The following is a 15,001-nucleotide window of genomic DNA, read 5'->3' as shown; positions in this document are numbered from 1 at the left end:
TAGCAAAAACTGTGCCTCACAAATCATGACTCAAAAAACTCGCTTCACAAAAAAAATAAAAAAAAACAAAGAAAAAGTGCGCATCATAGGCGCCGATGTGGCATAAATGTATAATTGTGCCACACATTACTTTGCTGACACACTTGCACAAATTTGCACGTTACCGTTTTTGTCTGCACTTTCTGGTACAACATATTGTTTTTTTCGTTTCGCCGACAACAACTTTTCACAGCGCCACCGCCGTTTATGTGGCACGCAAAAAAGCGCCGAAAAATTGGGAAAATATGAAATGCAACAATGTCATGCCGACACGCACACTTACCGCAATATATTGCCAACCCTTGTTGACGCGCACCAGCAGCGCTTCCTCCTCCGTGATGTAGGCCAGTGTGCCTGGCGGATTCATGGCTGATTTCTAAAGCAAAAAACAGGAGAAAAAGACAAAATGTTTTATTCTTTTGCAAACAAAGCGCCATGTGCAACATTTGTATTTATGATTGTGTGCGGCTTTTTCGCATTTGCGGCATGGGAAAGCACATCTGTCGCACAGACAAAATGATGAACACGCAAATAGGCTTGGAAATAAATTGTAATCATAGGCATATTTTAATTACACACGCGCGGCACACGAAAATTACTACAAATTGTTGAAAAAAATAACTACTTTGCGCTAATGAATGATTTTTTACGAACTAATAAAGCTGTATGTGAGCTTGCGGCAAGCTTTCAGAATTTACGTAATCAAAAAGTAAAAGGGATGGCTTCTTGGAGCTTTTACAGAAATGAGTTCTTATTTGCCACAGATGATTACTCCGGGGCATTGAATAATATATTTCTATGATTACTTTGAAAAGTATACAAATGTTCAACGATTAACAGTTAAAACTAAAAGTAAGTACTTTCGGTGGTGTGATTTTTTGAAATCGAAAAAATATAGTTGACGGTATTCCACATTTTATATTTTTTGGAAAGTCAAACTGCAGATATATATTTTTTCTACATACGTTCTTAAATTATTATACACAATTTTTTGTTAATATTCGTTGTAAATATATTCATATTTGAATTATTTTCTTATAAGCCTCACCTTTGTCATTTCATCAATATTCGAAAACGTCACCGCACCGGGTACGATGCGCATATTCCAGGAAGATGCTGAAAAGTATGGTGTCTCTTCATCGTCATGACGCGAATGGCTGGGTGGACCTGGTGGGCCGGGCGGACCGGGTGGGCCTGTATATTTGTTCGGACCAGCAGATGTTTTGAGCGTGCCAAGTTGGAAGAAATTTATAAAAAAATGAAAATATGAAGTTATTACACATAAATTAAGAAAATATAGACTATGCTAAAAATGTTTAGCAATGCAAACATTTATGAAGAAAATATAATACAAGTATAATATAATTAATCATTTGGCAATACTTTGAGTACCATAAAGAGATTTAAGGAAGACAAAATTACGAAGGTAAATAAAAATTATAATAATGATTGCTATAAGTGCAGTTTCAACTTGTAAACTTATAGTACTTATAGTATATATATCTAAAAGAAAATATCAGAAGGAAAATAACAAGTGCCACAAAGCACTGTATATCCACATAAAAAATACCATATGTACATATTAGTATGTATATATGTTATGGTGCCCGTTATTTTTCAAGTCAAAAGTGTTTTTATGCAAATGTCCCTTGAAACTGTAATTACAAAAAAAATAAGAATCCAGTATGAAAAACTATTTATTTCCACATATCCTTTCTTTTGCATATTTCGGAGAATAGTTTGATATTTTGCATTAAAAAAGTAAACATGTGGCCTTGGGCAAATGAAATTCTCGTATAAAATTTCCCGCTTTACAAAAAGGTCTTAATGATTTTAATCGAACGAACTGAGCATTCATACAATTGGTTTTTGCTCATAAATTGTGTGTTGCTCATACGACATGGTGTACGGTATGAATAAAGTATATTTGAAGCATAATTTTAAATACGCATAACTTTTAAAGCAATATTTGTATTAAAAACTAATGATGAAATTTTTGTAGACTGGGGAATTTTGTCAACAAATACCTAAGTTGGGGATCTATTTGCTTTTGAGATACTAGCCTCAATGCAAGGGACGAAAAGATCTCATATAAAATATATGTGAAAATTAAAGTGATTTAGACACGGTATAAATTAAAAGTAAAAAGCTTGTTTACATTGGTTCTTTCCTTTTAAAGTAAAAACTGAGTCTTCAGAAGGACTTTGCAATAAAAAAATCAACTTGAGAAATAAAGAAACCCCAATATACACACATTTATAAAGGGACTTCGAAACAAAAAATGTAAAATGCGATAATTAAAAATAGTGACCCATGTTAATTTTAGCACGAAAAACTCAAATAAAAATAGCAGGATTTTTTTCACATTACATACGAATATTTGAGGGAGAAATTTTAGCCTACAAATATTTATATTTCAAATTTAATAAACAAATACTCATACATTTAAATATTCCTTCTATTATTTTTCCTTTCTGTTCTAAATTTTTTTTGTCATTTTAAGAGTATGCAACTTTCTTTATTGCCAACGCATTTAATTTGTGCATAACTTTTGATTCCAAATGAAGAAACGGAAGGCAAAAGTATAAACCAACAGTTCTTTTACAGCCAATCGGCTGTGGCTGTTCGTTGTTATAGTTGTGGTGATTGTAAGCGTGCAGCGGCGCGGATGTGCAACAACAATAACAATATTTTAAGCAAAAAGTGGAAAGAACGCAATATGCGGAAGAAAACAAGAGAGAAGAGACATAAAAACCAACGCCGAAGGCATGACAGAGATTGGTGGCGGTAAGAGTGGGAGCCTGCAAAGAAATTCCGCTGCGAAAGCGAATGCGGCAAATGTAATTTACTCATTAATGTAATGACTTCACGATGACTGAGTGTATACAACGCTGATGACGCTGCAACAAGCACCACATTATTATGGTTGATGATGCTGATAATGATGTTGCTAATGTTGTTGGGCAATAAGAAAGGCGAAATTTAATCAAAGCGAACAATCATCAATAAACTTTGTGCATTTCCTTGCGCATGCTGCGGAAAAAAGACTCGGAGAAAATATTTTTTCCTTTTCCTATAAACATTTCACTTCCGCTTTAACTCTTTACTCTTCTCCTTGCAGTTAAAAGTGCGCATTTTTTATTGTTGTTTGTTTGTTTGTTGCATACAATCGCATGCTGCTGAAACTGTGTCGTCGTACTCGCATTGGTAATACTATTGAAAGTTCAATGCACAAATAATTGCTGGGGGTTTTCACTTAACAACGGCATTTTAATCCGCAAAGCTGTAGTTATTGTGTGCGAATATTTTTCATATTTACCGTTATACACATATTAGCATAAGTTGCTTGTGCATTCATATTTATATTTGTACAACAGCCGATTCTGCATATATTATAGCCACTTGCACAATGGCCTTTATGCAAATTTCGGTGTTTGTTTTAATGTGCCATAATTGAATTAAATGTGTTTCGCAGAGTTCAATCGGGGTTTTTGAAAACCAATTAAATTTTAATATTGTCTACAATTAAATACTCGACTCGATCAGGCTTAATACCAAGCCAATTTATTGAAATATTGTGGGGGATGTATGAATGACATTTAGTAATATTTTAAATACGGTGTGTGATAATCGAATGTATTCGAGCATTTATAATGTAATTGAATGCAGTAGAATATCTTGCATACTTTTATGCGCTTAATCTTTTTGTATTGTTGTATTGTTATTCAAGAGTTCAAACATCAATAACCTGTTCTGAACAAAATGGTATGGAGATTTTCCGCATATGAGTGCCAAGGAGGATTATGGTGAATCATTTTAGTAAATTTCTATGTAAGAATTTTGGTTACTTGTCCATAATGTCATCACTATGACGTGTCATCTCTATTTCTTTTACATATACTCATACACTTGTTCATTTTCGTCTATGTATTCATTTTCATTCATTTTCTGTATTTGTTAATTTTGAGTTCATGTTTGTATTCAATGCTAATGTAAAATCAGTTGACAAGAAGTAATAAAACCGAAAGGTCCATTTGAGAAGAAGCTAAGTGTCAAATATCAGAAGTGGAATGAACAAATTGCACCTATACAAGATGGACTACAATTTACTTAACACGGCGCAGTTGAAACAAGCACTGGAACAATTGAATCTTAAGACGTGTGGCAACAAAGCGGAGTTAGTGACCAGACTCCAGGAACTGAGCGGGGATACGGTTAGACCAGTCATAGAGTCCTTGATTCCAGTGGATACAGCAGGTGTCTCCAGGAGAGATGATGGTCAGGAGGAGCCGTCGAGGGGCGACGATAGGGTCAGGACGCAATTGGAAGTGCAGGTCAGTAATCTGTGTAGTGTTGTGGAGTCACTGGCCGCACAGTTGCAGGCTCTTCGTCCAACGATGCCGAATGTTCCAGACGCCGGCACATCTTTGCACGCTAGCAACGTACCGTTATGCGAGGCGCACGTTTCACCATGTACATCGTACGCGCTGCCGCCGCAGCCACACATGCGGTCAGCGCCGCCGCCGATATTCTCTTTGTCACCAGGGCAACCGAGTACTCCACTAACACAACAGTATTCATACCAACAGTTTGGTATGCCCGTACAAACAACTTCAACGTTCGCTGCGCAGTCGCATGCAACAACACAATCAGTTGATTACGCCAGAGCACATCATCTAACGGCGCCGTCTGCGTACATGAACAGAGCAGTGCCGTTGCTGTACCCTCCATGTTTGAGAGCAGAAGAAGCAGCGAGTTCATCGGTGGCAAGAGAGAGACGCGTTTATTCACCTAACGAAGTAGCATCAGTGTTGCCAGAGTTCGATCCATGCGACAACATCTATTCATCTGTACAATTCATCGAGAGAGTCGAGCAGCTGAGAAACTTGTATGGTTGGGAGGACGCGTTGCTGATATTCTCCGTTCTCAGTAAGCTCAAGGGTGTAACAAAACGGTGGGCTAACGCACAGCCTGTGTTCCGCGAATGGCATAGGTTTGTGAGTATATTCCTAACTGATTTCCCTTATGTACGAAATTCCGCCGACGCTCATATTCGGCTAATGAACGCAACAATAGGAAGAGGGGAAAGTGTTATTGAATTTTATTACAAAATGCTTGCAATGGGTCGTCGCGATGGAATCGATGACTGTTCGATAATTCAATATACGATTAATGGGTTGAGTGATGATAACTTGCGCAAGACATTAAGCGCAATGCGATTTGAAAAATGTGCAGATTTGTTGCAATCAATTTTGAATATATCGACCATTAATAAGAGTCGCTATAGTAGGTCAAATGAATTTGTTTCAATGCGGGTTCCACAGCAAATGCCAACTGCTGTGGTTGAATCAAATAGAAATCGTATTGGGCCTGTTTGCTATAATTGTAGGGAAAGGGAGCATATCGCCCGAAATTGCAAGAAACCAAGAAATAAATTTAGTAAAGTGAACCGAACTGAGAATGTAAATCAGATAGTGAGTGACGAGTGCATTGAAGTGACAGAAAACAGTGGTGCATCAGTAAACAAAATTGTTCCTAGTAAAAAATGCACAGAACTCCGTAAGGATGTCATTATTATTGGTCAAAAGTATGTCAGCTGCAGTGCGCTCATTGACTCGGGTAGCGGCAGGTCGCTTGTTAAGCGTTCAATTGTAGGGAAGTGTGGTGAAAGTACATCAACATGTTTTGAAAAGCTGATTGGTTTTGCGGGAGGTGAGATAATTTGCAGGGAAAAGGTGTCGGTGAAAGTAAAATTTGATAAGGTCACGCGTTTAGTTGATTTATTGGTTATAAATGATGACGTAATGGATTACGATGCCATAATTGGTATTGACATACTGTCAAAGGGAAAGGTGGTAATTGAGGGAGGTACGTGTAGGATAATGGCGATTGAAAGAAGTGACATCGACGTAGGGAGTGAGTTGCAGTTTAGGGTTGAGCAAGAACTACTTGAGTTGTTAAATACGTACGCACATTGTTTTGGAGAAAGGCTAATTGAGTTAGGGAAATCGAAGCGGTTCAAAATGGATATCCAGGTAACGTCACCGAGGCCGATTTCGAAAAAGCCGTATGGTATCCCCATTCCAAAACAACGTGTAGTAGAGGGTATTATTGAAGAGTTACTACAGCTAGGGATAATTCGCAGGTCTTCCTCATTGTACGCTTCACCAATTGTGTTGGTGCGTAAGCAAAATGGGGAGGACAGATTATGTATCGATTTCCGGGAGCTAAATGCGGTAACAGAGAAACAGCCATGGTTGATGCCCACGGTAGATGGAGTTTTAGCCACGTTGTCAGGCAAGAAATATTTCACGACGTTAGACCTCATGTCAGGATACTACCAGGTAGAACTGGAAGAAAGTGCTAAACGTTTCACAGCGTTTGTGACTCATAATGGCCATTACGAGTTCAACCGAATGCCGTTTGGGCTTCGGAATGCGCCATGCGTGTTTCAACGAATGATGTCACAATTAATAGAACCGTTGGGGGATAGAGTGGTGTGTTATGTGGATGAGGTTGTTATAGCGACGGATACAAGGGAAGAGAATGTGAGGTATTTAGAGCAATTTTTGCAAATTATTCAAGAGGAAGGGTTGACGTTGAGGCTTTCGAAATGTTCATTTCTTCGTTATAGCGTGAATTTTTTGGGCCATGTGGTAGACGCGAATGGTATTCAACCGGGGGCTGTGAAAACGGCAGCCATTAGAGAGTATCCGACACCGAGTAGCCAGTTAGATGTTCGACGCTTTTTGGGTTTGACGGGATTTTTCCGCAAATTTGTGCCTGGGTATGCCTTGACCGCCAAACCGCTCACCCAGCTTACGAAGAAGAGTGCAGAATTCGTATGGACCACAGCATGTGAAGAAGCGTTTCAGCATCTGGTCCGGTCAGTGACAACAGCGCCAGTCCTCACCATATACGACGTCTCGAAAGAGCATGAGCTGCACACCGATGCTTCCAGTGTTGGCGTCGCCGCAATTCTTCTTCAGACAGAAGCCAATGCAAGTCTGCAGCCGATCGCTTACTACAGCAGGGCGTGTACAGCCCAAGAAGCGAAATACCATGCCTACGAACTAGAGGTGCTTGCTGTTGTGGAAGCGTGCCAGCGTTTTCGAATGTTCCTGTTAGGAAAGCGCTTCAATGTTGTTACTGATTGCCAAGCAATAACAACTGCAAAACTATCGAAGCCGATGATACCTAGGGTGGCCCGATGGCTCCTTAAGTTACTTGAGTACGATTGCAATATAATACATCGGGCTGGGTCGTCTATGGGTCACGTTGATGCGATGAGTCGGGCACCAATCAAGGTGTCAGAAGAAGTAGAAGACGTAGGGGCCAATATATTGATGTTGTCAGTTGATGATTGGCTGGCTACAATGCAAATGCAAGACGACAACCTCAAGCATATTATGGGCGTATTGCAAGGGACTGTGCAGTCCGATCAAAGGTCCAATATAAATTCAGAATACACGTTGAAAAATCACAGACTGTTTCGCAAAACCGGGAAGGGGAGCCGTTGCTTGTTGTGCCAAAGGGAATGCGTTGGAGAATAGTAAAGATGTGTCATGACGATGTGGGTCATCCGCGAGTGGATGGGACAGTTAAGAGAATTCTGCAACACTTCTGGTTCCCTCGACTTAGAAACTTTGTAAAATCATTTGTTAAGTCGTGCATCGATTGCTGTTATAGTCGTGAGCCATCACGGAAGCAATGCGAACTTTATGGGATGGATATCCCGCCTCTGCCGTTTGTAACTATACACCTAGATCATTTAGGTCCGTTTGTCAAGAGTCGACATGGGTATGAATATGTATTAGTCATTGTCGATGCATTGACGAGGTACACAGTTGTCGTGCCGACCCGGTCAACAAAAACGAAACCAGTTATTGATGCCTTGAACCAGCTAACACTGTATTTTGGCTTACCGCAACGAATTGTCACGGACCGTGGCACAGCATTCACGTCGGCAGCATTCACAACCTATTGTGAAACCTACAGCATGCAACACATTAAAGTGGCCATGAGAACACCACGGTCAAATGGGTTAGCGGAGCGGGTTAACCAAGCGGTGCTGGCTTACTTGAAGACGTCCACAAGTGATCCCAAAGACTGGGATGCGTATATTCGTCAACTACAATGGACAATGAACACAAGGGTTAATACCACTACCAAGTTTGCGCCAATAGATCTGGTGTACGATTTTCCATTGCGCGACCTGAGGGGAAATAGGGTGTTGGCCGCATTGCATGATGATAACGAACAATTTCATATGAATGGTCGACGTTCTGAGGCGATTGAAAATATCAAGAAGGCGCGTCTGAAATGGAAAGCAAAATTCGACGCCAAGTACAGCAAACCAGTTCCATATCAAGAAGGCGACCTAGTACTACTAGAAGCACCACCACAAAGTACTGGAGAGTCGCGTAAACTCCAACCCAAATACAAGGGGCCCTACGTTGTTAAGAAGGCGTTAAGGTTCGACAGGTACGTGATTGAAGACGTTGATGGGGCGCAATGTACACGAAGACGATACAGTACAATTGCAGCCTCCGACAAAATGAAACCTTGGTGTGCCCTGTTTCCGGAAGTAGACGACAATTATAGTTCGGAAGACGAAGTTGACACCAGGTAAACTCGGGACGAGTTTTGTCAGGAGAGGCCGAGTTGTCATCACTATGACGTGTCATCTCTATTTCTTTTACATATACTCATACACTTGTTCATTTTCGTCTATGTATTCATTTTCATTCATTTTCTGTATTTGTTAATTTTGAGTTCAAGTTTGTATTCAATGCTAATGTAAAATGAGTTGACAAGAAGTAATAAAACCGAAAGGTCCATTTGACAAGAAGCTAAGTGTCAATAAAGATATTTTAAGAGTTGCTGCGACCGAAAAGTTTGTTCACATAAGGTTTAATAGAAAACCGAAAATTGAAGATTTGCATTCTTAAACAGATTCCTCGATAGTTTCAATTCGAGCAAAAACGATTCTGGAAATGATAATACTTTTTACCTTGCAATATACTCGACCTTTAATGTATCCGCTATTTAATATAAAGCGATTCTATTAACAGAAAACTTCTGTGAAATAATGTTCAATACCTATTACGCTAATATTATTTCTAAATACAACGCTGAATAGAACTATTTTAGTTTGTAAAGAAAGACCTTGACGAACCGTCAAAAACTTTTTTATGATCGATTTTAAGATTTTGAATTCTTTGTAAATTCGAATGGCTGAACTGTGTTATACAGAAACAAATTTGAGAACTCAAAAGTTCTTTAAATTATAAAAAAAAACCGTTTCAATTCAAAATTTTAGAAAAGTCAACGTGAAGACTGGTTATAAATTATATTTATTCAAAGCAAATATTAGATTTGGAAGTAAGTTATATGTTTAAAGTTTGAAAATAATTTTCAATTTTTTTCCAATACATTAATAGTTCATATGTAAAAATTACAATCTCTATCTATATGTTATGTGTACTTTCATATATGTATAATATTTCGCACATATATACTAAGTACATATATATATTTATACAGACATATGTAATACTTATATAAATTGAAAATATTTAAATAAGGTATAAATAAAATTGGACTTAAGCGATGATATGTGTATTTAATGTTGTAATTATAATTGGTTGGATCAAATTAATATACATGCATTACTTTTCAAAATTGTGAGTTATGGATGGCAATATTAATGTGTGAGTTTACTATTTATTGAAGGTTTGTTAAAAACTTGGTAATATGAGAGCAAAGAGATTATATGAGATTATTTTCAGCAAAAAAATCCGAATAACTGCGGTTGCAAAAATTATTTTTACACAAAAATTTCTAACAAAATTTTCAATTTAGTTTCAAAAAGTTATGTAAACACATTTTAAAGTGCTTTCCGAATAAATAAGCACACAAATGGGAAAGATATAGATACAGATATAAATATTTTCTATATAAATTTTTGTCGGCTTTGCTTCAGATTTAGAAGTTTAATAAGAGCTACATTTCTTTTTGATAATTATGAGTGAAATAATTTCAGATAAAAACCTATTAATCATTTTGACATTGTTGTTACTCTTATATATGAAATGATAAAACTTCGGAACTAAAAAACTCTCTAAACTTGAGTTATTAAATTGATAATAAAATTTTACATATACATATTTGATTTATTTTTCGATCAAACTGAGTATTTACATATTCATTAGAAAACTACTAGTTTAAACTCAAAGCAATATAATTTATTCTGCTAATTAAAAATTTGTTCCATATTTTCTACTTTCTTTTCGAAAATATTGCAAGTAATTTATATCGCGAGTATTCAATAATAATGATCTGAAAATATTTATCGGAAAACTCATCAAAAGATCACAGTTTTCACCAAACTTTTCATACGCCACGTCACACAATGTGTTTCGCTACTGTGAGTTGATTTATATTTTGAAGATTTACTTTACTTTTTAGCAATTCTATATATTTCCTTTAAAAAAAGAGTTCCACTTTACTTCTAATTTCGGTTTTGCTGTTTGACTAGTATGTAAATTTTTATAATTAATTAATTAATAAACGATAAAATTTCAAAATATTTGAAATATCCTACTTAGAAAAAAAGCGAAAAACAAAAGTATGCAAAAATGTCCTTTTTTGGAACAGCATACGATATAAATAAAATAATATTTTACCAGATGTGCTGTCTGGACGATCTCTCAAGTCTTGTAGTTCACGCATAGCTTTGATTTCATCGAGAGAGGAGCGTCCACTGGCTATAAGGCGTCGAGGTTTTGGTTATGCCGAGCGTTAGTTATTTGCAAAAGGCATTATTTTTGCAAAGTTGTGGGATTAAAGGTAGAAGTAAGTTATTAAGTATATACATGGTTAGGTACAACAACAATAAATAACAAATGTGGCATTGGATTAAACGCAGTATGTTCAAAAATTTTAATTGAATTAAAATAAGCCTAGTCAAAAAAGTATATTTGTAAATATGGATATATTAGGAAAATAATATTTACAGCGAATTTCACACAACTTGCTGGTTAAACTACTGTTTTACTTTACTTTGCTTTGACTCTTCTATTTTCAACTCACACTTACTTTTTAAAAATACATCTTAATTAAAACAAGAAATAAATAAAATAAAATAGAAAACGCGAAAATCATAACATACCCGGTCGTCCATAGTAAGACGCATCACCGTAGAAACTGCGCGAATCCATGCCGGGCTCACCTTTCGCACCGGTTATTGATAAACCGGGCATGCCGGGTTGACCGGGCGCGCCTGGTGGTCCTGGTGGGCCAGGCATCGGTATGTATTGCACACCCTCGCCGGCCGCTGCTGGCAAGCCGGGTGGTCCAGGCAGGCCGTCACGTCCATCCTGACCGCGATCACCTTTATCGCCTTTGGGCTATGTGGAGGGAGGAGCGAAAAAGTTAAAGCAGAATTGATTATTAGTTTACAATGGTTTTTTTATTCAAAAAGTAATCATAGTTGGCGAAAAAACAATTATTATGAAAAATGGTTACTCTTCTGTTACATTTAAGCTATCTTTATATGTATTTTATACACTTTTGTACACTAATTGTGCATATTAAGTAATAAATTATGCACACTTAGCGGCAGGCATGACTGTAATGTCAAGTTTTATGTCAGATAAATGAGGTCTCAACTGAATTCGCTATGTTAAGCACGCTTGTCTGCTGCTCTAGCCTTATCTAAATCCGTGTGTCTAGACATACGACTGTATATTTATGTATGTATGTATGTGTGTGTTTGCTTACAGCATAACTGCCTAGCTGGCCACAAAAATGTGTCTGTGTGTGTATCTGTGCATAATGATGGCACTTTTATGAAGATTGTTTTATGGAGTGACGCAATGTTGCTGTCGTTTGCACTAGGTTTATTGCCACATTGTTTGTTTGCTGTTTTCGCTTATTCACACAAACATATTTATCTCGTAAGGAGAGCTTGCTTCCGCTTGCTTCCGCTTGCAGTTGCTATTGGACGCTGTTTTGGCGGCAGTCTGTTATATGCGTACTCATACATACATAAATGTAGAGAAAACACAGCCACATACATACAAACAGCCGCATAAGCTTTTAAGTGAGCGGCATCTGCGTAGGGCTCCACACACACACACAGTTATGGGCCGCCATAAAGCCCTGCATTTAAATGTACATTGTTTGTTACAAACTAATTGACAATAATAATGGGCCAAGTTATTGCCACTACTGTGGCCTAAAGTGTCCCGTTGTATGCGCTGTCTACAGAACGTGTACAACACTGGCTATTATCACCAAGAATTCCATCATCATTGCCATCACTGCGAACATAAACACATCCTATTCACAATGTTGCAATTTGTGCGAGCGCTCGGGCAGCATTAAGTAAATAACCGAACAATAGAATGAGAGCGACAACTAGTTAAAGGCTCGGCGCTCTGCCTCCCTCCCCCTGGCCGCTTACAATGTATGCTGTGGCAACGTAACGGCGCACTGCTGCCACTGTTGAGTAATTTGAAACTTTGCTGCGAATTGCCTGTGAATTGCCAAGCGAATCGTTGCGGTTATTATTCTTTGATGAAGTTGTGCGTTTTACTGCCGCCGCTCGGCATCGCTTGCTGGCCGAGCGCTCGTAGCTGCCAGAGCAGCATCCTAGCGACGCTTTCTTGCTTTTTTTGTTGCATTTTTGCTTTATTGTTGTCCGAGTATTGCAATTGCTTTGTTTTGTTTTTGTTTTTATTGTTTAGCTGTCGTTTTTTCTGCTTTGCGCTGAGCTATTAAGTGCGTCCATGGGCCATAAATGCATATGTACGAGTCGTGCTCGTCTTTTGGCTTGTGGGCATTTGAGGCCAGCGGGGAATTGTAGTTTGATTTAAGTGCATTTGCGCGTTGCGCAATTCTCAGTGTTTGCACAAATAAAAAGCGCGTGTGTGTGCGTTTATTGCAATTAATGTGTGCTGTGTGTTGCACTTCCTTTCACACAAACACAAGCACTTGCAAGCAGCTAAGTAATTGTGAATTTCGCCAACTAAGTGTTGGGTAATTGAAATAAATGGCCAAGTAAGTCAACCTAATATTATTTGAATATGTAGTAGTTGTTTTCGTTTTCATTATATTCTATTTTAGTTAGCAAACTCATCTACTTTATGCATTCTTAATGCTGTTAGTATATATTTTGAAAATTTATCGCCTTTTAAATGCAAGTTTTGTTGGTCAAATATTTTCAGACATCGCTTTTGCCAGTATTTATTATATATATATTATAAGGTTAGATAAATCTTTATAAAAATCATTAGCAGCTCGAATGAAAAGTTATGTACTCGTAAAAAGCTTGTTATAGTGGAAAATATATTTGATTTATGTAATATTTATTAAAATACATTTGAATTTGCACTTGAGTGTTTTAAAAGCTTTAAAAGAAAGTAGAATTGCATAAGTAGAAGCCAAAAGCAACTAAAATCAAAAAAAAAAAAACAAAAACGAAAATTATTTTGAACTGCACGTTTTCTTTCATTTGAGGACGTCGGTTCTTCTCTTCACGTCACCTCAAAGCAGACATACTATATTTATATCATTGGCTTTCGGACTTACCGACAAACGTTCGCGAGAAGTTTCATTTCTTTATGCCAATCAATGTTTTTGGAAACCATTTTTTTACGAGATAAAAAGGTTGTCTAACGATTTTTATCTAAAAAAAAATTTAACAACAAAATTTGGTTGAAATTTTTTTTTCGAATGGAATCACTGTTATGGTTTGGTAAGTGTACTTCATCACGAACGCAAGTATTTGAGTAGGACAAAGCGAAGATCGTGAAATCATCGAAAATGTTTCAAGTGAGTCGTTTATCTGTGATGATAATGACAACATTAAAAACGTTAAAGAAGCAGTGGTTGAAAATGTTTTTGTTAGCTTCAGAGATATAGCAGAGGATGTTAACTTCCCGTATGAATCAACTCAGGTTTTGGTTAATGTTTTAGGTATGAAGCACGTCAACGACTCAGAGAATCATGCTTAAAATTGAAAAGTTGCGTACAGTAGATAGTGGTCGAAAAAGATGCTTGACAACGTTGGGTGCTGACTCCACATTCATCAAACATATCACATATGATACACATATGATGTCGAACCATATCAAAAATCTAGCAAAGGGCGCTTCAAAAATGAGCCAGTCGAAAAACCGAAATTCGCTCTGAGAACCAACCCAGCCAATGCTTATAACTACGGATAATATATGCTAAATAAATTAAAATGTGTGAAGATGCAGTTTTTTAATCAGTCCGGGTCAAATGTGATCAGGTTGTTAATGAAAGTTTTCTTTCATTTGAAAGAACTTTTTTGAGATATCGATCTAAAATATACTTTCTAAGTATTATCTTATTCATCGGAACCACCAGTATCGAAACACTGTAGTATGTAGCTAATATATATAAAAATTTATATTTGACGGGGTATCTACGCGAAATTTGGCACATATAATTTGCAAGGTATCGCTACAATATACAAATAATTTTCTAAGAAAGCGCAAAGCTGCTTTATTAATAGAATTATCAAAATCTAGCTAAAAATGTTTTATATTTCTTTATGCACAAAAGGTTTTTTTTTAATGATATTCATTTCAATAATTTCTACTTGGATTTTTGTTTTTAATTCTTGAAGTAATTTTCGAATTGACATAAGACCTTTCAACATACTTAACAATTTTTTATCAATAATATAGACGGCTTAATTCATAACTTGCTAATTTTTTTAAAAGAAATTTTTAGCATTCACAACCCAAACTATTTAAGCCAACCTCTTATCTCTCTATCCCCATCTCCATCTTATATTTAGTTACTAACCCCCTATCCTAACGATTAGACTCACTGTTCCGAATACCAACTTCTTTCGGTTAGAACTATCTAGTTCTGAAAGCGATTTCAGTTTATTAGAAGAAGAAGAAAAAGGAAATAATTATTT

General features: G+C 37.0%; 1 protein-coding gene across 3 annotated transcripts in view; it reads right to left on the bottom strand.

The window, feature by feature from the left end:
- Positions 1–15,001, bottom strand: part of LOC120777208 (collagen alpha-2(IX) chain) — a 379,148-nt gene that overhangs the window by 60,563 nt on the left and 303,584 nt on the right. For all 3 annotated transcript variants that reach the window (XM_040108383.1, XM_040108384.1, XM_040108385.1), the window contains 4 exons: positions 11,213–11,450; positions 10,728–10,808; positions 1,088–1,233; positions 323–415 (listed from right to left, as the gene is read on the bottom strand). In XM_040108383.1, coding sequence (XP_039964317.1) covers positions 323–415; positions 1,088–1,233; positions 10,728–10,808; positions 11,213–11,450 — 558 coding nt within the window. The remainder of the gene's footprint in view (positions 1–322; positions 416–1,087; positions 1,234–10,727; positions 10,809–11,212; positions 11,451–15,001) is intronic.

This window comes from Bactrocera tryoni, chromosome 5, assembly GCF_016617805.1.
Source record: "Bactrocera tryoni isolate S06 chromosome 5, CSIRO_BtryS06_freeze2, whole genome shotgun sequence".
NCBI lineage: Eukaryota > Metazoa > Arthropoda > Insecta > Diptera > Tephritidae > Bactrocera > Bactrocera tryoni.
This window is presented reverse-complemented; position numbering and strand designations above follow the sequence as displayed.